This window comes from Mastigoproctus giganteus, chromosome 12, assembly GCF_048544385.1.
Source record: "Mastigoproctus giganteus isolate SK-2022 chromosome 12, ASM4854438v1, whole genome shotgun sequence".
Classification (NCBI taxonomy): Eukaryota; Metazoa; Arthropoda; class Arachnida; order Uropygi; family Thelyphonidae; genus Mastigoproctus; species Mastigoproctus giganteus.
In genome coordinates this window covers 70,514,209-70,541,398 of record NC_143586.1, presented here as the reverse complement: position 1 = coordinate 70,541,398, position 27,190 = coordinate 70,514,209, and the positions used below count along the sequence as shown (strand labels likewise).

At 38.5% G+C, this 27,190-nt stretch overlaps 1 protein-coding gene across 1 annotated transcript in view; it reads right to left on the bottom strand.

Annotated features, from left to right (window-relative positions):
• The window catches only part of LOC150077175 (endoribonuclease LACTB2), an 89,175-nt gene extending 61,985 nt beyond the window's left edge, over positions 1 to 27,190 (bottom strand). The window contains exons 1-3 of the mRNA XM_090386102.1: positions 26,985 to 27,190; positions 9,664 to 9,827; positions 1,641 to 1,761 (exon numbers count right to left, since the gene is read on the bottom strand). Coding sequence (XP_090242228.1) covers positions 1,641 to 1,761; positions 9,664 to 9,827; positions 26,985 to 27,106 — 407 coding nt within the window. The 5' untranslated portion in view covers positions 27,107 to 27,190. The remainder of the gene's footprint in view (positions 1 to 1,640; positions 1,762 to 9,663; positions 9,828 to 26,984) is intronic.

Here is a 27,190-nt window from a genome sequence, read left to right as displayed (position 1 = left end):
GGGGGGGGGGGGGTGAGCAGTCTTCAATCAGTCAAAACTCTAAAATATTTGGGAGTAATGACTGACAAGCAGATGTACTTCATAACCCACATCACACACATTGCGTGATGTAGGTTATGAAGTTATGTGGGTTACAAAACTCGAGAGTTTGTGCATATGACCAAAGAACAGACTATGTTGCAGCTTTTGATACCAACAAGAAAAGTGAACAGACTAGGATGGATCATGCAACTCCTTGTGTTGTTGCCATGATATAGCTCTTTATGCTGCTGGCTAACTGATGTGTCCAGTGGCAATAACCAGTGATTCTATTAATCTGTATGATATTATCTGTACAATATTGAGAATAAGTGGCAGCGTTGTCAGAAAAATTGGCTGGGGCTGCCTAGTAAAATAAATAAAGTACATATTATAATTGCCATATTCAAATTCTGCATCCCCAATATCGAAGTAACACCAGGATTATGTTATACATGTAATGTTAGCATTTGATGAAAAACAAACTTCAAACTCATCAAATTTATTTACTATACTCCTAGTATTAAAGTATAAGCAAGTAAATGTTAATTCCTCTTCTGCTTAGAGCTGTCATTAAATTATCAGTCTGTATCTCCCCCCAAAACTAGCAGTTTTGTGATGCACCTAACACTGCCTCAACAGCATCGGCAAATATTATTGTGCTCCTTCTATTCAATTGTATCCCATCACTATAAAAACAGCCCAGTCTGTTAACAAGCACCAGCCATGCTAAGAAAAATTCTATTACATGAGCACAATCTCTCCAGGGCCAAACTGACTGACTGACTAACTAGTCAGTCATCAAAAAACTTTCCCCCATCATGTTTTGAGTAAATTCTAGACACATTCAAATTCAGCCCTAACTTACATCTTTTTCTCAATATCACTTCATATTTGTTAAGTAGAGCATCAGACTGCCTATGCTTAACATCTACTCAAATCACCTTTTGTGTCCCTTAAAGGATGATAACTGTTCTATAATGCCACCAACATTTGCCCTTGGCAGACATACTCTGGTCCTATTCCACCTATCCATATTGTAACTGTGCTCTAGTGACCAGAGCTCTCCAGTGAACCAGGATGACACAGGAACAGAAATAGCCCACAACAAAGAATATTTTGCAAAACTGGTTGCTCAGTCTTTGTCCCACTCATCACTAGCTCAGATAATCCACTGACACTTTCGAAACATCCAGGACTGTAGTATGCAATGAAAAAAAGTAAACATTTTATTAACTCATCCTTTCTCATTAATCACTAATGAAGGTACCAAAAAAAGCTCTGGAATATATGGAACTACTAATAAATTTAATTAATAGAAGCTTTTGTTAATCTAAGTGCACTAGAGTGTACAACTTTTATCTTTCCCATTACTCTGAAACTATAATAAATTAAAATAGCTCATGTCAGATTTAAAATGAACTGTATTACCCTATAACATATCAAACAAATAATCTTCAGAGCCACTAAGGGCCACAACAGTGTGGATGAAGATGAAGACCATGGCACATTCCCAGATCATTTGTAGTAGTGCTGAAAATTCATTCTCATATGATGTTAGAAATAATACACATTATTAAAGAACTGATTGCTAAAAATATGAAAATTATTAAATGACTCACTTAAGGGTAGCACCTTCTGTTGTTACTATTTCACCATCATTGATGTAAGTATAATCTACTTGAGCAGACGGAGGAGAATCACGTAAGCCTGAAGGATGACGAAGCTTTAAAATTGGACATTCTGCAATAAAAATGCAAAATTACTGTATTTTAAATCAATGCCAGGTCAGATTTTAACAAATCCTAGTACAGTACAGTTGGTAGTAAAATACTATAACTATACAGCATGTTTATTATATCCTATATCAGGAACGGACAGGTATTTTTATGCAGAGCACCAGATGGAAGATTGAGAAGTGATCACAGAACTCTAGTAAAATAGCTAGAGTAAAAATAAAATATAAAAATATGACAGTTTAGGAACTGATAACAAAGAGTAAACATAATATCACAAAATTGGTAATATCCAAAGAAATTTCAGTGGCCAAAGGGAAAGGTCAAGGTTTTAATGACAAGAAGGGAGACTTAGAAGATGTGATCATTAGAGTTTAGGAAATAGACATCTTGGGGAGGAGGAGTGGGAGATTTGAGTGATATGTCCCTGAGAGCTATGAGCAAAATGAAGGAGAACTAACTGTTCAGTGAGACAAGAACCAGAAGACATGACTATAAAATCTAAGATTTTAGAGTTGTGGCAGAACCAGTAAACTACAATTTATGAAGTTTAACTTCAGGCATTGTGCTGTGGAACATTGGAATAAGTTGCTTACAAGGATAGCCAAGATAAGTACAAGGGATATTCAAAAAATAAGTTACACTTGCCACCATCTCTTGGTATAACTGCGCAACAAATGTGGCACCTGCATGGAATGGAGTTCATATCGTGCACCCCCTGGTAGGTGACGTAGTGCTAACAGTTGCGTAGGAGCAAGCATTCATAATGGCACATCAGCTAGAATGTTACTCCAAGTTCGAGGCACGCAGAACAGTACAATTTTTGTGGGCAAAACGTTTGAATTGTTCTGAGATTCATTGTGAAATAATGGCAGTGTATGGGGAAAATGCAATGTCACATCCAGCCATAGTGAAGTGGTGCCAGCAGTTTGAAAGTGGTTGCACAGAATTGATGGATGCTGATCGAAAAGGAAGGCCATCAAAGTCTACCACTGCAGACAACGTGATGCAGATTGATGAAATGATTCACAATAATCAAAGACTGACAGTCGCAGAAACGGCAAAGGAGTTGGATATTTTGATAGGCAGTGTTCATTCCATCGTCCGTGAACATCTTGACTATCGCAAATTGTGTGCACAATGGGTTTCTCATTCACTGACAGACAAAGGTCAACGTTTTTTGTCTTCTCTAGCTTTCCTCCAACACTATTCTGTGGACGGCCATGACTTCTTACACCGCATTATCACTGGCAATGAAATGTGGGTGCAACATTTCACCCCAGAAACAAAGAGAGTTTCTATGGAATGGAGACACAACACAGCCTGTGCAGAAGAAATTCAAAGTTGCACCATCAGCAGGAAAGGTCATTGCCACTGTGTTTTTTGACTGTGAAGGAGCTGTTTACACAGAATTTATGGCAAAAGGCATAACAATTAATGCTGCCTCATACTGCCAAACATTAGTCTTTGCGAACAGCCATGAAAAACAATAGGCCTGGAAAGTTAAGCAAAGGTGTTGTTCTCATTCAGGACAATGCCAAACCACACAATGCGACACTTGCTCCAAAGTTTTGGATAGGAGGTATGGCAACATCCACCGTACAGTCCCGATCTTTCGCCTTGTGATATCACATCTTCGGCAAGCTGAAAGAATATCTAGGGGAACAACGATGATCAGGTGCAAAGAGCAGTTCAATGGTGGCTGAATGACCAAGGAGTGGATTTCTATCATCAGGGAATCGAATGTTTAGTCACATGTTCTGAGAAGTGTTTACACCAACTCAGAGACTATATGGAAAAGTTTTTTTTATGAAAACCCGAAACACGAGAGTTATTAGAACCTATAGTACTTAGTACCGTGCTTGGGTTGCAGGTTGAGAAGACGAAAGAAGATATTTGTTGACATTAGACTTGAACTTCTGTAGACTGTAATTTTCAGAAAATACGCATGAAGGAAGGTTGTTCCAGAAAACGGCAGTTGAATGAATAAATGAGAAAGATGAAATGTTGGTTCCGCGAGTTTGAAGTTGGACAGTAAATGGATGTTGGTCTGGTGGCAGCATGTGTTCGGACTGTTTTGAAAGAGCGGGAATTATAGAAGCCAATTCAGAAGAACAGTGCCCATGGAAATATCTGTAGAAAAGGCATGCAGCAGAAACAGTACGTCTATGAGACAGCAAGTGGAGATCCTGTTAGAGAGGAGTCATTAATTAACCTAACTGCCCTCTTCTGAATGGAATCTAGAAGCCAGAGAGAGGCTTTGAGGGCACCGCCCCAGATGTGGAAACAATATTCCATGGCAGGGTGGATTTGCGATTTGTACAGAGTGAACAGCTATTTGGATGAAAAGTAACACTGAGAACAAAAGAGAAAACCAAGTTTTTTAGATGCAGAGGAAGCAATATTTGTAATGTGCTTGTGCTAAGAGAGATTAGAAGTCAGGGTAATCCCCAAAAGAGATGTATCATTTTGCCTAGAAATCAGAGAGTCACCAAAGATAAGCATAGGAGCAGAAGAATCCTTTTTGCGAGATATAAGACAAGACTGAGTTTTAGAAGGATTGAAATCAACTAGCAGATATTCGAGAAGTTGAAGATGATTGTGAAGGGTAAGGTTTCTCAAAATGGAAAGTGGAATGCAATGTGCTATGATCGACAAAACTATGGATAGGATTTCCAGTCAATGGAAGAAGGTCATTAATATACAAGAGGAAAAGAATGGGGGAAAGAACTGAACCTTGGGGGACACCAGCATTAGTGGAGAAGTTAGAAGACAGAGAGCCATCTACCATCACCCTCAGTGAGCAATCAGAGAGAAAACTGGAAAACCAATTGCAAAAAACAGTTGGCAAACCATAAGATGGTAGCTTGTTTAGAAGACCTTTATGCCAAACTTTTCCATTGAATTTGTCCATAAATGAGTAACATAAGCCAGAATATCACCAGTGGATCGACACTGACGGAATCCATACTGGCGATCGTTGATCAGACGGAAGGTTTCTAGGTAGTTTAAGAGTTGGCGGTTAATTGATTTCTTCATTACTTTAGAAAGAGTAGAAGTAATTGCAACAGGACAATAATTGGATCGGAGGGATTTGTCACCCTTTTAGGAATTGGTCGGATATGAGAAAATTTCCAAGCAGAAGGAAAAATACCTTTGGAATAAGAAAGTGAAAAAAGGCTGCAAAGAACAGGAGTAAGTTCGAGAGCACAGGTTTTGAGAACAAGTGGAGAAATACCATCAAGACCTGGAGCTTTCTTTGCATCAAGATTCGTCAAAATCCTTCTGACGTTCTTTTTACAGAGGACCACAGGAGGCATTAAATGGAGCGTGTTGGGAATGGTGGGAGGTGTTTTACCAAGACCATTAATACAGGAGTTTGAAAAAATGGGATGCTGGCATGTCAGCTTTATCCTTGGCTGAAGTGACAACAGAACCATCTGGTTTTGACAGAGGTGGAAGCAGAGATGAGCAAAAGTTGCGGCCCATAATTTTGGCAAGAGACCAGAATGCTCGGCTACCATTAGGGCAAGAAGCAAGTTTTCTACTCTTAGTCTGTTCAAAATCTAGTTTGAACTGATTAATAACTGCTTTAGAATTGTTGCGAGCTTTGGTGTAGGCAGAAAATGAAACCGAGGAATTGGAAACAAGCCAATTACAATATGCAACATTCTTATCTTGAACAGCCTTGCCACATTTATTCGAAAACCAAGGTAGTGGTAGTAGTGGCATGTGATGCAAGAAAGCAAATGTATGAGCTTATGCAGAATCAGCCAAAAAAAAAAAAAAATCACACCATTCCCTCCAAATTCCTGTCCAGTTCCTCCTTAAATTTATTCAACCTATCAACTTCCACAATGACAGATGGAAGTTTGTTCCAGCAATTAACCACCCGCTGGCTAAAGGCAAATTTCCGCACATCTATTCTACATCTGTCTTTTCTTAATTTGAATTTATGTCCCCTTAGGTTCGTAATCTGAACAAGCGGAAGAATCCCATCAGAATTCAGCGTGCTCAACCAATTCAAGGCCTTATATACCTCAATCAGATCACCGCGCAGGTGCCTAGTCTCCAGTCACTGCAATTTGCAGAACTTAAGCCTCTCTTGGTAAGAGGATCCCCTTAGGTTTACATAAATGACAAGATTTTAAAGTGGAGTGTGGAATAAAGGATTCCATTCCTACAAGGATAATTTCACTGACATGATCAAAGCAAACGTTGACATCAGATGTTTTGAAACAGTAATCCGACCAAGGAAAAGAAGAAAAGAAATCTCGCAAGTCATGCCATTTTGCATTCAATACAAGGTTGGGAATAGCCAGGAGATAAAGGCTCCATTGGAGAAGAGACAATCACCAAGTTGTGATTTGAAGTGCCTAAAGGGCCACTCACTTCGCCCATGTACTTAGAAGGGGTGTTTGTGAGAAAAAGATCAAGCGTGTTGGCTGTATGGTTAGGATTGTCCAGTATCCTTGTAGGTAAATGAACAATCTGTGCAAGGTCATTAGTAATTGCAAAAGCCTCAGCATCTCGACTATCTGGGTTGGGCTGACTAGAAAAAGGAAACCAGCTGGAGTTGTGAACATTAAAATCACCAAGGAAAATTACCTCACTGTTAGGAAAGTTGGACTGGAGAAAGTCAAGTTGCAAAGAGAGAAAGTCAAAGAGCTCCAAGTGATTAGTGGAGTTGGGAGAACGGTAGAGACAACAGATGAATCTGACAGAATGTGGTATATAGATTTTAAGTCAGAGAAGATTGAAAAGAAGAGATTCAAAATTACCAAGTCTCTGACAGGGAATATCAGAACGGACATATGCACAGGTACCACCTTTTAGGCCAAAGGAATCATACAACGAATTATTTTGCATTGAGATGAGCAGTAGTTGAATCAACCGATAACTGAGATTCTGTCAGAAAAAGTAAATGGAGTTTGGCAGACTGCAAGTGGAAATGGACATTGTTGAGATTAGAATTGATACCACATATATTTGTGAAATGAACTAGGAAGTGTTTGGGAGGTTTAGATATTTTCGCAGATAAGCATGTTCTATTAGTTTGACAATTCATGGTGTATTGAATAGTAATAAAAAAAGGGGGGGGGGGGAACATGCTGCATGAAGTAATGAAATTTTTGGAAATGGGGTACACATGGTAAGAATATACCCAGATCGTTGACATAACGTGGCATCGACAATGTCCCCTGCATACACACTACTCGGACTCCCTCCAGTTACTATCTGGCAGAGTAGAGGTAGCAAGATTATACAATAGCTGATCCGGTAGCCTCCTAAGGAGTAACCAATAGGTTTGGTGTACTAACTAGCAGCCGGCTTGCGAACACCGTTTTAGAGCTGTAATCTCGAAATGCAAGGAAGATTGGATCTCGCCATGATGTTCATCATAACCTCAAAAGTCATCAGTCATACTGCATGATGGAAGAGATGGGGAAGGGTTGACCTGAACTTAGCTCTGGAGACTAAACATGGGTTCCACCACTTCAGGCCTCCAATAAGCAAAGTGGTGGTGGTATTGTACCATTTGATGAGGGTCATCTACCACCTAGTATTGCCTGGTAACACAGAGGGGTGGCATTCCTCCATGTGGTGTGGGTGCCACACCTCGACCCCCTGCTTACGTTCATACCCGGATAGTCACCCACAGTGTACTTGACCATGGAGGTTATACCCAGGATTACTACCGTCCCACCATCGTAAAAGTGCAAGCAGAGGATTTGGCTGTCACAGAACATCCAGACTTCGCTGAAATTGGGTCTACTTGACTTGAATGTCACCCGAATATCAGTTCCATCAGCGTTTTAGACTCCCAGGTAGCAAGTACAGCTTGTCTGGCATATCTAATAGAATGTCTGTGACAACCTCAACGACCTAAGTGCAAGGTATGTGCTTTCTATTGCAAATTGTTACATACCTCAATAAAAGCCTCTTGGGCTATAATTGTCAAGTAACTTAATTTTTGAATTGCCCTCATATGCTTCTTTGCATAATTTTGCTATTTTTTTACTAACATGATCTCAAAGTGACATGTAATATGTTTACATCGAAAATATGTATGTTGCAGTTTTTGTTTCTTTTGTTCCCCATGTCTCTACGTTGTAGCAGGTTCTAGCCTAACAACGTCTCTTGTAAGCCACCAGCTTCTGGCAGGACCCAAACGCTAATATTAATATCCAGAGAAGCCTGGGTTTTACATGATTGTCTAGTAGTACTTATTAGGACAAAGATCCTGTGTCCTAATGTCTTACTCGGATGGGCATTGAGAGCAAGCTTGCGACACCGAGGATCGCATTGTGTCTACACTTTGGGCTCCTTTCTAGATGATTGGGCTCCAAAGCACTGCATTAACTTTGGCTCCTCATCAGTAATCCATTCAGAGAATCATGTGTTGTCAGAGAATATAATACCAGGCAGAATTAGCAAACAGAACATAGTTTATTACACTACAAAAGTTACACATACAATTACGAGAAAAATATTGATTAGGTATATAGCACGGTAGCATCAGGCTTTATACCTTTACATATTTAGGTAACTAATGTCTTAATGTCATATGTCAGTAAGAATTTGTGGTGCTCTTCATGTGGTTTCTGGAAATCCACTATTGGCCGTTTTACATGTAATAGACAGAGCTTGTAGCACTCCAGTGGGACATGTAAGTTTAACAATTACAATTATCATGTGACAATTATGGTGTCAGTTTACACTCTCAATTAGATTCTATACGCTAAATGTAATAGCCTCAAAACTTAACAAAACGTAAGGGTCTATGAGGAGAGAGAGGTCCGTATAACAGAATACAAGAGTAGGGTAGGTTGGTCTTAGGGCTGTTTATTTCGGTTTATAATTAAACAATGAGGGTCGACTTACCAGTATTAGTCCGCATAGTTTCCGGAGCGGTGGTACATCATCATCCTCTTTATCTCCCCTCTTCTTATCTTTAGCCTCATTTTTCACACTTCTCCTTCTTCCTATGAAAAACTCCACAGATTCCTTCTGGCAACGTCCAACCTCACTCCCTTTCCACTTATTTTCACCAGCGATCCACGACCAACGACCTGACTAACAGCAAGACAACGACAAAAAAAGCCCCCCTAACTCCCCTGTGTCATCTATATATCTGCCTCCCCCTTTTTGCTTACCCTCCTGCATTACTCTGGTTAATTTCATCAGGTAGAACAACACTTTGGGACTGTCGATGTCAGAGATCTGCTTCGATTCAACGTTCGATTTATGGAGGTAATAATATCCTCACTTTATTTGGATAGGTTGTGTCTTTAAGCTGGACAAAGGCCAGACGGACCTAAAGTTCATCCATTTCAACATAAGGGATTTACAAAATAACAAACACTCCGCAGATGTCTGATTCAAATTACACCAAAGTGTCATTCTAAGGATGTAACTTCACTTTCTCACTCTACAGTCACATCCCTTTGCTGTTTTGTCAACAATGCGCCCCGGCATCTGTCCATTCCGATCGGACAAATGATCTCCGGCCACTATGTAGCAGGCGGCTGACGGAGGGCTGACGGAGGGCTGACGCTCCATGGGTGTGGCCCCCATTTCACGTGCAAAACCGAAAGTATTTCCGCTTTAACCCCGTGATGTAGATGCGGTTCTACAGATACAGCATAGTGGCAAAAGTATGGTACGCTAGTTCTCTCACTGGACGTACTGCAATCCGTGAAAATGTCTGTATTTTCACAGTTTACGTCTGATTTTAAAGTCAACAGTAAGTAAAATAAAGTAAAATACAGCATAAATTACTAATGTTGAGCGATGCCCATTAAAATGAAATTTCAGTACAAAGAAATAATTGAAATCCCCCTCCCCACACAAAAAAAAAGAATTTTGCTAAAACAAGATTTTACTATGTATATTTCAAATCACTCACTTGGACTGAAGTGTGTAAATATATCTTTTATTCCTCCAACATGGTCATGATGCCAATGAGTAACAATGATATGCTGAAGAGAAATTCCATGTTTTTCAATCACCCCTTTCAGTAAATCAATATATTCTTGAATGCCTTCATCTCCTGTATCCACAAGTATTCTTCTATATAATGCAAAAAAAAAAAAAAAAAAAAAAATGATTTAGTAACAGATGCCTAGGTATAAAAATACTTCTGATACTTTATAAAATCTGGGTATCATCAAATTTCAAAGTTTTGGTTTCACTCCAGTAAATTGTTAGTGAACCGGTTCAAACTAGTTATTTTTGTTCCAGTACCATTTTTTTGGGAAAATTTTCAGGAATCTTTATTAAACTGCAAAATTTTTTAATTTAGCTACATAATTATTACTATAAAATGATGTTTTGAATAATTTAATAGTAAGCCTCAGTTTTCCTGAGTTAAACAGAAGTTTATTTATACTTTAGAGGCACTTCGCAATCAGTTACATCGGTACTGCATTATGCACTTTGAAATGCACTGATCAAATGGATGCTATTTGAAATACGTAGTTTTGTAGTTTTGTCAGTGAGTGCTACTTCATTAGACGGAGAAGCAGGCACCTTAAATCCAAACTGAACATTAATTTACATTTTTTAAAATGTTATTAATCATGCAGAATTGGGTGAAGGGTTCACGTGACTTGATACAAAAATAATTTGTATCTTCTTAACAGTATTAAATAAAAATATAGTATCCCACAAGTTACACTTAATGCATTCATTAATGATTCAATATCCATTATATATTTTATAATCAATAAAAACAAAACTAGTTTCAATGTTTGCATAAGTTGCATTATTAACTAGAAAAACTTTCTGCAATAGAAAAAGAAAGAATAAATCAAAAAGATAAAATCAGTGCATGTGGTGTACTCTCTGATGGCAAACTTCTGCTGCCCACCAGGCATCACTTGAACATGGGCAGTGGTAAACACATGAGGAATAATCGGCAGATCATTGTATCCTCTGATGCTGAGACATCTTTTATTCAAGATTTCAATTGAAGATGTAGTAGTAGTAGTGGCATGTGATGCAAGAAAGCAAGTGTATGAGCTTATGCAGCATCAGCCAAAAAAAAAAAAAAAAAAACACACCATTCCCTCCAAATGCCTGTCCAGTTCCTCATTAAATTTATTCAACCTATTAACTTCCACGACAGATGGAAGTTTGTTCCAGCAATTAACCACCCGCTAGCTAAAGGCAAATTTCCGCACATCTATTCTACATCTGTCCTTTCTTAATTTGAATTTATGGCCCCTTAGGTTCGTAATCTGAACAAGTGGAAGGATCCCATCAGAATTCAGCGTGCTTAACCCATTCAAGGCCTTATACACCTCAATCAGATCACCACGCAAGTGCCTAGTCTCCAGCCACTGCAATCTGCAGAACTTAAGCCTCTCTTGGTAAGAGGATCCCTTCATTCCCCTCACCAATCTTGTTGCCCTTCTCTGTACACGTTCAAGTTTTTTTTTTTTTTTTTTTTTTTTGGTAGTTGTTAGTGCATAGGCTTCTGTGGCCATAATGCACCTCCCAAGGTTTTTGCAGTACTTTGATCCAAGCCTGAGGCGGGAATCGAACCCGCAACCTTTGGGGTGCCAGGCAAGCACTTTACCCACCCGGCTAGCCCGGTTGGCACACATTCAAGTTAATCTACATCCTTCCTAAAATGAGGCCTCCAGACCTGTATGCAGTACTCAAGGCGTGGCCTGACCATTGCCTTATACAGAGGGACAATCACCTCCTTCTCCCTGCTAGCAAAATTCCTATATATCATTGACAAAACCCCATGACCTGCCCTGGCAGCCTGTCTGCATTGCTCAGAAAACTTCATATCTGACTGCACAATTACTCCCAGGTCTTTTTCATTTTCTAACACCTTAAGTGTAGTACCACACAGTTGGTACGTTTCTCGGGGGTTACTTCTACCCATATGCAGTACTTTACATTTGTCAAGGTTAAACTTCAGTTGCCACTTCTTAGCCCATCTGCCCAAATTATCTAGATCCTGTTGCAGTAGCACACTGCCATCACTGCCATTACCAACACTGCCAACCTTTGTATCATCTGCAAACTTCGACATTAAGCCTGATATAAATTCATCAATATCACTGATAAATATGCAAAACAACAATGGACCCAACACCGAACCCTGTGGGACTCCACTAATAACATTAGTCCTCGAAAAGCAGCACCCATTGATTACCACCCTCTGTCTTCTCCCACTTAACCATCCTTTTATCCATTGTAGCAACTTACCCTTAATACCATTCTGCTCCAATTTGTACAATAGTCTTCCATGCGCAACAGTGTCAAAAGCTTTCCTGAAATCCAAATATATGATATCAAAATTATTTTTTGCATCCAGTTCCTTTATAACCACATCATAATATCCTATCAAATTTGTCAGACAAGACTTTCCCTTAACAAACCCATGCTGTGTCTGAATTATTGCTGCAGTCTTGTCTAGATGATCCTGCAATACATCTTTAACCAGTGACTCCATTATTTTACCCGGAACAGAAGTTAAACTAACTGGTCTGTAATTACTTGTGTCACCCTTCGATCCCCCTTTGTGAATTGGGGATACATTTGCACATCTCCAGTCCGTGGGAACCTCCCCTGAGTCCAAGGACGCTCTCATAATTATGGCTAAGGGTTTGCTTAGTTGCTTTGCCGCCTCCTTTAATATAACTGGATAGATCCCATCCACCCCAGGTGCCTTTCTTATGTTTAACTTCAACAATTTCTCCTCCACTTTGCTCTTAGTTATTACAAAATCATTAAGTATCCTGCTACAATTTGATAACCTTCTGCCATTTTCAAACCTTAATAATTCCTCATGTGTGAATGTAGATGCAAAATACTCATTCAGTTTGTTTGCTATCTGAGCAGGATCATCAACAGTCGAACCATAGATGTCAAGTGGACCAATCAGATTCACCCCCTTCCTTTTAGAGTTTATATAAGTAAAGAAATCCTTGCTGTTTTTCTTAGCATCTTTTGCCAAGGATTTCTCGTAATCTGCCTTTGCCTGCCTAACCTCCTTTGTGACCTGATTACAGACTAGCTTATATCTGCCATAGGCTTTGAGTCGCTTGATAATTTATATGCATCCCATGCATTTTTCTTCTCTGTCACGAGTCTCGTTACTTCATTTGATAACCATTCAGGCCTAAACCTTGAACAATATTTCTTAATAGGTATGAAACTTTTAGTAGCTTCCACGATTAATTCCTGAATGCTTCCCACTTAGAATTTACTGTTGGTAACATCGTCAGTTGATCCCACTGTACAGAATTTAAAAACTGTCAGAGACCACTGTTCTCACCCTTACGGAAGCAAAAAGCCTTTCCTTTACCCCTGATGGTAATTCAATCTAAGTAAATCCCACATCAGTACACTGTGATCACTGCCACCCAGTGGTTCCTTTATCTGCAAATTCTTAATACACGAATGATCACTGCTGATAACCAGATCAAGAGTATTACTCTCTCTGGTTGCCTCTCGAACATGCTGCTGCAGAAAACAATCATCCATTAAATCCACAAAAGTGTGCGAGTTCCAGTTCCCAGATATTGACTGGAACCCACAAGTTCCAGTCAAAATCTGGGAAATTAAAATCCCCCATTATAAGACATTCTGATTTACTAGCCCACTCTTTTTCTCTGTACAATTGTTCATTGTACTCATTCGAGTCATTAGGCCTTTAACACACTCCTACACTTATTTTTGCTTTCCCAGTGCTTATGTCACACCAAACTGACTCAACAGTGCACTGTTCATCTATATCAACTGGATGCACTTCTTTTGATTTTATGTTTTTCTTAATTAACAGCATAACACCTCCTCCCTTTCTATCCTGTCTATCCTTTCTGTACACATTGTACTCCCCAAATTCCAGTTCAGCATTCCTTATATCTGTGTGACACCACGTCTCTGCTATCCCAACAATATCCGCCTTTGATGTCTTGACCAACACTTCAAATTCATCAAATTTATTTACTATACTTCTAGCATTGGTATACATGCAAGCATACATGCTCCTATTCCTAGTTACCCTAACACATCTCATATACCCACCTATGTGTAGAATGTATGCTGAGAAAGCATTTTGAGCAGAATATGCAGTGAGTGTTAAGGAGTTCCATTCCCACTCTTTATTTTTGCTCCTGTGCAATAAATCTTTTTGGTCAAGCTGTCATATTGAAATAGTTTCCAATTAATATTTAATTAGATGGTTTTGGTTTGTTTGTTCAAGTCCACTTGAGTAAAAAAAAAAAAAAAAAAAAAAAGTTAGGTTACTTGAAATGCTAATATAATAGAATAAACTCTGTGAATCTGAATGCACAGTTTCATTATAAAATTTCACTGGAGTGGCAGATGATAGCACCTTTTTGAAGAAATGCCTACTGACACATATTCTTGTATTCATTTGCAAATGAATACACTTCACCTACAGGCACCTCCATAGCCAGGTGGGAAGGAGCAGCAGTGCATAACATATGCTTCTTGATTAGACCGGGGTTCGAGCCCGTCACCACCAAATACGGAGGATGCGGAAAGGTCAGGGAATGACCACCGCATATTCCCAGAGCAATACGGCCTTAGTTGCTAATGCTCCTAAAAACCAAATAACAATGACAACTACAACTTCACCTACAAGTGTATTAATTTGCACAGTATATCTGTCTCGTTTCCTCAGTTACCTTCATAGTTAATCTAAAACAACTCAAACTGAATCCTAAATATAAGTAGATCCAAGCTGTACTATGAACGTGTGATTATTCACATGAAGCTCTCTAAGCTGGAATGAAAGTGTTGCCCTAATTTTGCACTCCAGTTTATTCCAAAGGTGTCGACAGTTTGGTTGAGAATGGAGCTCTGTGGTGGCCACTGCAGTGTTATCAGTATTTGTCTCCCAACAACACCACCATCTCCCAAATTCACAGCTGGGACAACACAATCAGATCGTAAGTTCTCCAGGCAACCTCCATGCCCAAATATGACTATCAGACTGGAAGAGCATGCACTATGATTGACTGCTACATAAGATCAATTTCCACTAACCCATAGCACAATTCTGGTGTACCTTGCACCATGCCAATCAATAGCATGCATTTGCCTTGAGAGAATAATACTACCCTGCGTTATGTTTATCTGTTTTTAGTGTGCCAAGCCCATACTCACCTGATGTGAGCCCCTGCGGTTAAATTTTTTTTTTAATAGTATGAACCAGAGCTATAATGCTCCATACATTCTACGTTGATATCAATATTTGTAAAATAATAAGTTTACCTCAATATGATATGTAGAATACTTCCGTATGATACTCTTCAGAAATTAAAACGAAAACGATTAAAAAATCTAAAATGTTACATTAAAGTAAAAAATAATTAACAATAATTAAAAATCAAATGAACACAATTAAAAATTAAGTAAAAAATTAATTTAACGAAAAAAAAATTAACGAAAAGGAAGGAAAATCGTTTTGCAATTTTTTACTTAATTGTTGGACTAATAGTGAAGACAGTCCACCATGGATTTAGGTGAAGTAGGGGTAGGGAAGGGGATTAAAAGTCGCAGGAGCAGGTGCCCCTGTGTATTGATCTAACACCCAGTTAGCATTAGCAAGGGCACATGTGCAAGAAAGCAAGCTTATATAGCATCAGCCAAAACACACACACACTTCTCATTTCACCCATCCACACGCTCCAGCAGTGTAGATGGGTGACACTAAATTGGTTGCCAGCATGAATCCTACACATAAAGGATTTGCAGTATAGTTTCTGTAGCACATATTTATATTTATCCCACCCCCGAAGGGGTTAGCAGGGAGTGGGGAGTATTTTGGACTGTCCAAGCAGTGGTGAGTTTGGCACGCCTCGTGGTGAAGACAGCCTGGGCAAATTAACTGAAAGCAATATATTTACCTCCGTCATTTAGTAGATCTTGCTCCAGAAGCTCACCAGCTGTTGTGTCATCCTGTCTCTCGAAATAAATCAGTAGCTTCTCCAGCAATCTGGTTGCTTCGGTGTGACTCATGCCAGTTTCCTCACACACTTCATCATTGGAGTTGTCATCTTCATTAATTTGCAATGATGATTAGCATTAGCAAAGGCACATTATGCAAGAAAACAAACATATATCATCAGCCAAAAAAAAAAAAAAAACCCTCATTTCACCCATCCATTCGCTCCAAATGTTTGTCAAGTTCTGCCTTGAATCTATTTAAACTATCAAATTCTACGATGACAAATGCAATTTTGTTTCAGCAATCAACCACCCGCTGGCTAAAGGAAAACTTCCGCACATCTATCCTACAACTGTCTTTCCTCAATTTGAATTTGTCCTCTCAGACAATTATTCTGAGCAAGAGGAGGAATCCCATCTGCATTGAGCATGCTCAAACCATTCAAGGCTTTATACACCTCAATCAGATCACCTCGCAGGTGCCTAGTCTCCAAACACTGTAATTTGCAGCCTTTGTTCCATTCACTAATCTTGTTGCCCTTCTCAGTACTTGTTCCAACAGCTCTACATCCTTCTTAAAATGAGGCCTCTGGACCTGTATACAGTACTGAAGGTGTGGCCTGACCATTATAAAAGGGGATAATCACCTCCTTAGTATCCAATCAAATTAGTCAGACAAGACTTCCCCTTAACAAAACCATGCTGTGTCTGAGCTATAACTCAAGTCTTGTCTAGATGATCCCGCAATGCATCTTTAACCAGTGACTCCGTTATTTTACCCAGAACAGAAGTTAAACTTACTGGTCTGTAATTACTCTTGTCACCCTTCGATCCCCCTTTGTGGATTGGGGTCACATTTGCACATCTCCAGTCCATGGGTACCTCCTCTGAGTCCAGGGAAGCTCTCATAATTATGGCTAAGGGTTTTCTTACTTCCTTTGCTGCCTCCTTTAATATAACTGGATAGATTCCACCCACCCCAGGTGCCTTTCTTGTGTTTATCTTCAACAATTTCTGCTCTACTTTACTCTCAGTTATTACAAGATTATCCAGCTTACTGCCAGAGTTGAATATACCTCTCGCATTCCCCTCCCTGAAAAACTCCTCATGTGTGAATGTCAATGCAAAATATTCATTTAGTTTGTTAGCTACCTGAGCAGGATCATCAACAGTTGAACCATCGATATCAAGTGGACCAATCTGATTCATCCCCTTCCTTCTAGAGTTTACATAAGTAAACCTTCTAGAGTTTACATAAGTAAACAACTCTTTGCTGTTTTTCTTTGCATCCTTTGCCAAAGATTTCTTGTAATCTGTCTTCGCCTGCCTAACCTCCTTTGTAACTTTATTACAGACCAGCTTATATCTATCATAGGCTTTTGTATCACATGTTAATTTATATGTATCCCATGCACTTTTCTTCTCTGCCACATGTCTCATTAGTTCATCTGACATCCATTTAGGTCTAAATCTTGAACAATATTTCTTTGTTGGTATGAAAAGCCTAGTAGCTTCCAAGATTAATTATTTGAATGCTTCCCATTTTGAATTTGTTGTTGGTAACATCATCAGTTGGTTCCACCGTATAGAATTTAAATACTGTCTCAGACCACTGTACTCACTTCTATGGAAGCAAAGGCCCATCTCTACTCTTGATGGTAGTTACCTCTGAGTAAATCCCACTTCAGCACACTGTGATCACTGCCACCTAGTGGTTCCTTTATCTGCAGATTCTTGATCCATGAAGAATCACTACTAATAATCAGATCAAGAGTATTAATCCCTCTAGTTGCCTCCCGAACATGCTGCTGTAGAAAACAATCATCCAATAAATTCACAAAAGCCTTGCTAGTGTCTGTGTGACCAACCCACAAATTACAGTCAATATCTGGGAAATTAAAATCCCCCATTATAAGACACTAATTTACTGGCCCACTCTATTTCTCTGCACAATTGCTCATTATACTCATCAGGCAGGCCTATAACACACACCTACTCTCATTTTTCCTTTCCCAGTGCTTAGGTCACCCCAAACAGACTCAACATTGCATTGTCCACCCACATCAATTGGATGCACTTCCTTAGATTTTATGTGTTTCTTAACTAACAGCATAACCTCTCCTCCCTTCCTGTCCTGTCTATCCTTTCTGTACGCATTGTACTCCCCAAATTCCAGTTCTGCACTGCTTATGTCTGTGTGATACCATGTCTCTGATATCCCTACAATATCTGCCTTTGATGTCTTGGCTAGCACTTCAAGCTCATCGAATTTATTAACTATACTCCTAGCATTGGTGTACATGCAAGTATACATGCAACTGTTTCTAGTCTTAGTAAACCTAACACAGCCCATGTATTTACTTGTTCTACTATGACTCCCAGCAGTCCTGGAAATTCCCATTGCCTTGCTTTCCAGGCTGCTACTCAATTGCATTTCAATAGAAGTGCAAGAATCACTTGTACCTCTGCCAGCGGCTACTGTCAATCTAACTGTCCGTGTATCCCCACAAGCTAGCAGTTTGTGGGGATACACGGACTGGGGATACTATCCCCACCTAACTCTGCCTCGATAGCATCAGCAAATATTCTTGCATCCTTTCTATTTAAGTGTATCCCATCCCTGTAGAAGCAGTCTCTCCTGCTAACAAGCACAGACCAGGCTGAGAAAAATTCTACTCCTTGAGCCTTGCACAATCTCTCCAGGGCAGAATTGATCGACAAGGCTCTCATCATATACTCCCTCCTATCGTGTCTGGGCAGAATTGCAGACACTTTCAAATTCAACCCTAACCCACGGCTTTTTTTTTTCAGCACTGTCTTGTACTTGTTAATTCTGCCGGTCTCCTACTCTTAATATCATTAGTATGATGAGCATGGTTGCACGATATCTTCCTCAGTGAGGATCTGATGTCCTAGCTCATTATCACACATTATCCATGGGGTAATGTCTTAATTTGTTACGTCTGAACAACCCCCATAGACATTGAGATAATTGAAAAAAATCATTATCATCCTTTTCATCATCAGAATCCGAAGAAATATCCATTTTCTCCTCAGATATTTCTATTGGAACGTCAGGCCAAAGTTTTTTCCAGTACTTGATAAGTGCAAGTTTTGTCAGTTTCATCCCAAGATGCAACAGAAAAATAAATGAGCCTGTCTTTATGTTGACATTTTTAAAATGAGTTCATAAAGTTTGATTTTTCTTCAAGCACCTCTTGTTGTTCCAACAGTGAGATTATCAACTTCTTTCTGTACTATCGCTTCACAGCCTCTATAACTCCTTGATCCATAGACTGTAATAGTGCAGTAACGTTGGGTGGCAAAAATTTTACAAAGATGTTGCCTGATCTCAGTTCTCCTGCTGGGTGGGTTGGAGCATTATCAATGAATAAAACTGCTTTTTCTTCCAGTCCTCGATACCTTAAATATTTTTTAACTAAGGGAAAAAGAAGATGAAAAACCAATCTTTAAAACGAGCTGAGCTCATCCAAGCTGATTTTTGTGATGTGTATTTAAATGCGAATTTAAATACACATCATGTGAATTTAAATGCCAGGGCATTTAAATTCACATTTTTACGAGCACGGGGCTTAGCACATTTTCCTATGACTAACAGTGGTAACTTTAAATTCCCAGATGCATTACTGCACAAAAGCAATGTCAACTCTTTCCTTACTCGATTTATGTCCTTTAGCTGTAGAGTCAAGTTTTGAGGCAAGTGTTTTTTTAAAAAAACCCAGCCTTGTCAGCATTAAAAATTTTGGATGGAACTAAACTTTCTTCACTAATAAACTTGAGAAACTGTACTTTAAATTCTTCGCTTGCAAAACAATCACCAAAAAGACTTTCACCTGCAATTTCGAGCTGTCAGATTCCACGATGCTCCTTCCACCTTGATAACCACCCGAAACTTGCAGTAGAAAACGGGTCACCTCCTATCTTTTTTTTTTTAAGGCTAAGAGTCCCCGATTGAAAGATTGGACGTGAAAGAGGAACCCCTTGCTCTCATTCTTGACAAAACGAAATGTATAAGGCCTTGTCCAAATTTTCATTTTTTGCCTACTTAATGGTAGCTCTATTTCCTAAGCTGTCTTTGGCCACCATTTTTGCACCAAAGTTTGATTGCTTTCCTATTTTTTTTCCAATCAGAAACAGTTTGTTTTCCACCCCTATATTGAGAGCAATCTTTTTTAAGCTTTCCCCCTTATCGATGCGAAAAAGTTGTTTTTGTTCCATCGACATGGTAACACTTTCTTTTTGTTGCCATCTTCTGTTAACCCAAAACCATAAAAAAATAAAAACAAGTGAAAACACAAAAAATACACTAAAGAACTGAGGTAAGGTGTACACGTGGACAATGCTAACTGCAGCTGTCAATTGAATAGGCCAGCACTCAAGATTACCTTACAATTATCTCCAACCATACCACGGAGTGGTATGGTTCAACCAAAAAACAATTAGCAGTCCCCTGTTTATTAGGTTTTCCTGTTAGTGAAACCTATTATAAATGAATAGTAAACACGGTCTTATTGAATTTGCGATAATACTGACAGCTAGAATTCTTTGGGTTTTTACGTTATTATGATGAAATGTGTTTCCCCTTCCATGAAATCTTCAATCATATCAAAAACAAATTTTCAGAATGTTCTCTTCATTCCTATTTTTAAAGTTTCGTAACTTGTTACTCCGTTCTCACTTGTGCATATCATGTTAGTTGCAATTTGTGTGTGCAGTGTTCTTTGTTATTGATTGCTTATTTTTTTTTACTGTTTTAAATTTTAAACTCCCTCCCAAATGTCAGTGAACAGAAATATTTTTTTCTTCGATAGTTAGAATTTTTCCAGACTGAAAATCCAGTCTGGATTAACAAAAAAGTCTGGCTCATCGGGGTTCTACCATACTTAGATTTGAGGAAAATGTTTGATACAGTTGCACATAAAAGACCATTGTACAAATCGGAGCAGTGTGGCATTAAGGGCAAGTTGCTGCTATGGATAAAGGGATAGTTGAGAGAGAGAGAGAGAGAGAGAGAGAAGTAGAAGGGAATCACCAAGAAAGAGAAGAATGATGATATCCAGCTGAGGACCCTGGGTGTGCCAAGCCCATACTCACCAGTTGTGAACCCCTGGGGTTAGCTTCCCTTTATTTTTTACAATGTTGCATATGGTTTGGTCACTAACATTATAATGGTTCATTAGATATTTAACGGATGCACCATTTTCAAACTTTTGAATAATTTCAAGTCTTTGTTTAACTGAAAGTGCAACTGTTTTGCGTTTATCCATCATTTTTGTGATTTCTAAACAAAAAATATATATATTTACCATAAAAAAAAAATTGACATCCCTGACATAAATAACGAAACAAAATTTGTTTTTTTGCAGTGAGATGGAACACAACAATCGATGTGATGCACTAAAACAAACTAAACATTTTTTTTTTGAGTTGGCAGGTTCTAGTTATTACTTGAATTTTATGATTTTTGGTTGATTTTTTTTTTTAAAATTTGGAGTCTTGAAGTGTCACGGTTAATCCGATCCCGGTAAATCGAGAGTCTGCTGTATTGACAAATGTAAAGTACTGCGTAACGGGTGGCAGTAATCGCAGAGTAATGTACCAACTATCGGGTTCTGCACTCGGAGTAACGGAGAATGAAAAAGACCTGGAGGTAATTGTGAAGTTCGATATGAAGTTTTCATTGCAGTGTAGACAGATTGTAAGAGTAGCTCATGGTGTCTTGTCAATGGTACACAGGAATTTTGCCAGCAGGGATAAGGAGGTCATTACCCCTTTGTATAAGACAATGGTCAAGACACCTTGAGTACTGCATACAGCCAGGCCTATCTTTGGAGTATTTGGACCCCCAGGCAAAATATTTTCGGGGTCCCCTATACCCTACTGTAATAATAATAATAAAAAAAAATTAACTCTATAATCCAAAATTAGGATTACAGTCAACATAAAAATGTAAAGCAAATAAATTTGCATATATAATAAGCACCGGTTATAGTGTTCAATGGTTATTAGAATCAGCCGCTTTACAGAATCAAATTCCAAAGAACTGATTCAAATCAATAAAATAGCATCACTTTTATCATTTATTGGAATTACATTTCTGATGGTCACATTTCTAGAGGTCACAACCATAAAAAAACGATTTGCAGTTGTCCGTTTATTGGGTCTTTCTGTTTGTACAATCAGTTATAACGGGTAGTTACTGCAGCTTTAATAGAAGAAGAAATTGCCCAGTCTGTTACTGTTAATTTCGCCAAGGAGGAGAAAAATGACAATGAACCCGAATGAATTCCAGTTACAAAATGGCAAACTCATGAAGCTATAGCTGTCCTCAGGAGAGCATTGAAAGAAACTGGTGCAAGTGATCATGAATATAGACTGTTATCATACAATATTGAAAAATCTATAAATAGATTTTGTAGTGATAATTTAAAGCAATCTAAAATAAGTGACTATTTAAAATTATAATCATATTACAGTGTTATGTTTAATTAATATGCATATTAATTAAGCTACATATGTAAGTATAAATTTATTTTTATTTTTCTAACCTGTGGATAATATTCTTCCAATTTTCAAGTTTCATTTAATTGGTAATAAATTTTGGTCATAAAGTGCAAATTTGTGCTTTATATCTTTATTTTTATAGCCTGCGAATAATATTCGTCAATTTTAACTTATTAGAATCACCGTTTATTAGAATTAAATTCAATTTGCAAATGTGATCACTATAACTGACGCTTACTATATTTCTGAGAGAAAAAATTAAGAATATAATACACAACACATACGCATTCCAAAAAAAACATTTATTTTTGGTATCAAAATCAGGTACAACTATAAATATCATAATAATTTTATCTGCAAATGTGATAATGATCACGAGTGCTCAAGCTCGTCGTTAAGCTACTGGAAATCAATGATTTTGGCTGTGTCCATTGCCATTTATGGGCCCACAAAGTACAGGCCCTAGGCATATACCTAGGCCTAAGATAGGCTCTGGCATACAGGTCTGGAGGCCTCATTTTAGGAAGGATATAGAGCTGCTAGAACAAGTACAAAGAAAGATGAGATTGGTGAGGAACAAAGGGTTGCTCTTACTAAAAAAGGAAAATTGCAGCATCTACAATCTGCCTTGGTTCATTCTGAAAATTGCAGCATCTGGAGACTAGGCCCCTGCAAAGTGATCTGATTGAGGTGTATAAGGCTTTGAGTGGTATGAGCAAGCTCAATGCTGATGGCATTCTTCCTCTTGCTCAGATTATGCACTTGAGGCATAAATTGAAATTGAGGAAAGACAGTTGCTGAATAGATGAGCGGAAATTTGCCTTTAGCCAGCAGGTGGTTAATTGCCAGAAGAAATGTCCATCTACCAATATACAATGGAATAATCACCTTCTTATCCATGCTAACAAAATTCCTGTATATTATGACAAAATTCCATGTACTCTCCTAGCAGCATGTCTGCACTGCTCAGAGAACTTCATATCTGACTGTACAATTACCATCACTTCCTTTTATTTTCCATTATCCCGAATGCAGTGCCACATGGTACATTAAACTGGGATTACTGCTATGCATATGCAGTAATTTGCATTTCTCAATGTTAAACTTCAATTCCCATTTCTTAGCCCAACTGCACAATTTTTCTAGATCTTGTTGCAGTAGCATACCAAAATTACCGTCATTAACCACCCTGACATCCTTTGTATCACCTGCAAACTTAGAACTTAAGCCTGATATACCTTCAACAGTATCATTGATAAATACTGAAAATAACAATAGGTCCAGCATCGAACACTGGGGAACTCCACCGATAATATTAGTCTATGAAGAGCAGTGAATTTGAATTTGATTTTACTGGCATAAAAACAACTGCAGTTATACTGCGCCAAGAAAAACAAAGAGCAGTGTCCACCAATAATAACTCTGTCACCTTCCACTCAACCATCCCTTTATCTATGGCAGTAAGTTGTCTTTAATGCCATACTGCTCCAATCTATACAGAAGTCTATTATGTGCAACAGTATCAAAAACTTTTCTGAAATCTAAATATAGTATATTAAAATTATATTTTGCATTCAGTTGCTTTATTACTGCATCATAGTATCCAAACAAACTGGTTGCACAAGATTACCCCTTGAAAAACTCATGCTGTAAATGAAGTATAACTGCACTCCGATCTAGATGGTCCTACATTACTTCAACCAGTGAAATCATTATTTTCACTGGAACAGAATTTCATCTAACAGGTGTGTAATTACTTGTCTTTCTTTAATATCCCTTTGAGAATTGGGGATACATTCACCCATCTCCAGTCCACAGGGACTTCCCCTGAATACAATGATGCTCTCATAATTATGTCAAAGGGTTTGCTTACCTCCTTTGCTGTCCCACCCCCCAATATAATTGGATAGATACATCCACCCCAGGTGTCTGTCTTATATTTAACTTCGGCAATTTCTCTTCCACTTTCCTCTCAGTTATTACAAAATTTAGCTGCACGGTAGACTTTGATAAACTTCTGGTGTTCACTCCCCTAAAGAATTCCTCATGTGTGAATATAGATGCAAAATACTTCCAGCTTGTCAGTAACCCGAGCAGGATCATGAACAGCTGAGCCATCAACATCAAGTGGACCTATGTGATTCATCCCATTCCTTCTAGTGTTTATATAAGAAAAGAAGTCTTTGCTATTTTTCTTTCCATCCTTTGCCAAAGTTCTCATAATCTGCCTTAGCTTGTCTAACATGCTTAGTGACTTGATTGCAGACTAGTCTATATCTACTACAGGCTTCTCTATAGGCTTCTCTATCACTTGAAAATTTATATGCATCCTATGCATATTTCTTCTCTGCAATGAGTCTCATTAGTTCATCTGACATCTATTTATACCTAAGCCTTGAACGGTATTTCTTAGTTGGTATGAAAAGCCTAGTAGCCTCTATGTTTATTTCCTTGAATGCTTCTCATTTAGAATATGCTGATGGCAACAGAATCAGTTAGTACCATCACATTAAATTTAAACCATTTGAGATCACTGTAGGCAACTTTATGAAGGCAAAAAACTTTACCTTTATCCTTGATGGTAGTTGCATCTTTAAATGAATCCACATCAATACACTGTGATCACTGCCACCTAGTGGTTCTTTTATCTGCAGATTCTTAATGCATCACCACTGACAATCAGATCAAGAGTATTACTCCCTCTAATTGCTTCTCGAATATGCTGCTGTAGAAAAGTCCTGCAATAAACCCGCAAAAGTCTTACTAGTGTGTGAGCGACCAACCCACAAGTCCCAGTCAATATCTAGAATATTAAAATCCCCAATTATAAGACATTCAGATTTACTGGACCATAATTCTCTATACAGTTGATCGTTGTACTCATCAGTCATTAGGCCTATAACATCCCCTACTATAATTTTTGCTTTACCAGTACACACGGCACATCAAACTGACTGAACATTGCACCGTCCACTCATGTTAACTGGATGCACTGTCTTAGATTTTTTGCTTCTTAACTAAGAGCACAACCCCTCCCCTCCCATTTTGTCTGTTCTTTGTGTATACCTTGTAATCCCTAAATTCAAATTCTGCATCCCTTATATTTAAGTGACACATCTCTGATATCCCCACAATGTCTGCATTTGATGACTTGACCAGCACTTCAAACTCAACAAATTTATTAACTATGCTCCTAGCACTGGTGTATATGCAATTATACATGCACCTATTCTTACTCTTAGTTATCCTAACACAGCCCATATATTTACCAGTTCCACGATCACTCATAGAAGGCCTTGAAATCCCCAGCACCTTGCTTTCCAGGCTGCTGTACATTTGAATAGAAGCAGTGCAAGAATCCCTTTCACCTCTGCCTCTGGCTTGTTAATCTATTAGTCTGTGTCCCCAAAGCTAGCAGTTTTCCAACCTCCCTTAATGCTGCTTCAATAGTATCAGCAAATATTATTGCACCCTTTCTATTTAAGGGTGTCCCATCACTGAAGAATCAGTTTTTCCTGTTAACAAGCACAGACCATGCTGTGAAAAATTCTACCCCACAAGACTTGAACAATCTCTCCCTGCACTGCATTGATAGAAATACCCTCATCATATACTCCCACCTATTGTACCTTGGCAGAATTGCAGACACTTTCAAATCTAACCCTAACTTGTGATTTTTCCTCAACATCTCTAATTGTTAAGTCAGCAGATCTACTCTATCTCTTTATATCATTAGTGTCAATGTGTACAATATTACCTTTTGTGTCCTTGAAAGATATCTGCTCTACAATGTCTAACTTTTGTCATTGGCAAATATACCCTGGTCCTATTCCACCTATCCTTTTTACACAATATATTTCCTGTTTCTCTGACAACAGGGCCACCAACAATAGCTGTCTCCTGTGGAACCAGTGTATTGTGACCTGAGGACTGCCTCAGTGTTGTCTGATGCTCAATTGTGAGCTCTGGCATTGTGCTGGGCAGCTGAAAGTTTGATGGGTGCCCATTTTAATACCTTCAAGGGCATCCACTCTACTCTTCAAGCTGTCATAAAGGACCATCACAACACTGAGTTGGTGTGATGAGCCTTAATGCCTCATTTCTTCGCACCAAGCAAACCCAAAGACAAATAGAATTGCCAACTCGACATACAAATCTCCTAAATATTCTTGAACAAAAGTTTGGGGAATGAAATGTACCTGAATGAGGGCAGAAAAATACAGAAAACGTGGTTTTTATTTATTTTTATTTAAATAGAGAATCCTATAAAAGGCTACTAGAAAAATTAAATAAATGAACCTACCAGACCAATCGTAAAGATAGGAACTTTTTTAATTCATCCATATAGCAGTCGAAATATTGCTGCCTATTAGAACTTGTAAGCAATATTTGCCAATCAGTACTACAGGGCACATTTAAATCTAAACTTGCATCTCATTCATACCAACGTGGTTAAATACCTGAATATCTTTTAAGTACGGGAATATATATTTTCCTGTCCGTATTACGTGTTTTGTGCCAATCCGTCATACGAGGCACATGACATAGTTGACACGGTTGCAAATATCTAGCGCTGGCTCTGAATCTTGTGTCAGCTATCACTAATAGGAGAAAATTCCCCGTTCATTCCTGATGGCAGAACCTTTAATTCGTCCGGGCAATCATTACAGTAATGCCTATTAGAAAAGCAGGTATGTTTAAACCGAAACTTACATATCACTGTAGTTATTTAATTGATATCTTGTAAGTACAGTAATATCTTACTTTTTTCCTGTTCCTATTATGTAAGTGTTTGTACCTTGCAAAGTCATAGGTCCTGAATTGCATCCTAAAATTCTAATAACTCTGGGAGAAAGATATGCAACCTTCGGAATTACGGTACTCATTTTACCTTACCAACGCAACCCCACCAAACGATAGCATTCCGTATTTGTAAACACTCTATAAAGAGTCTATATCACGCCTAAACC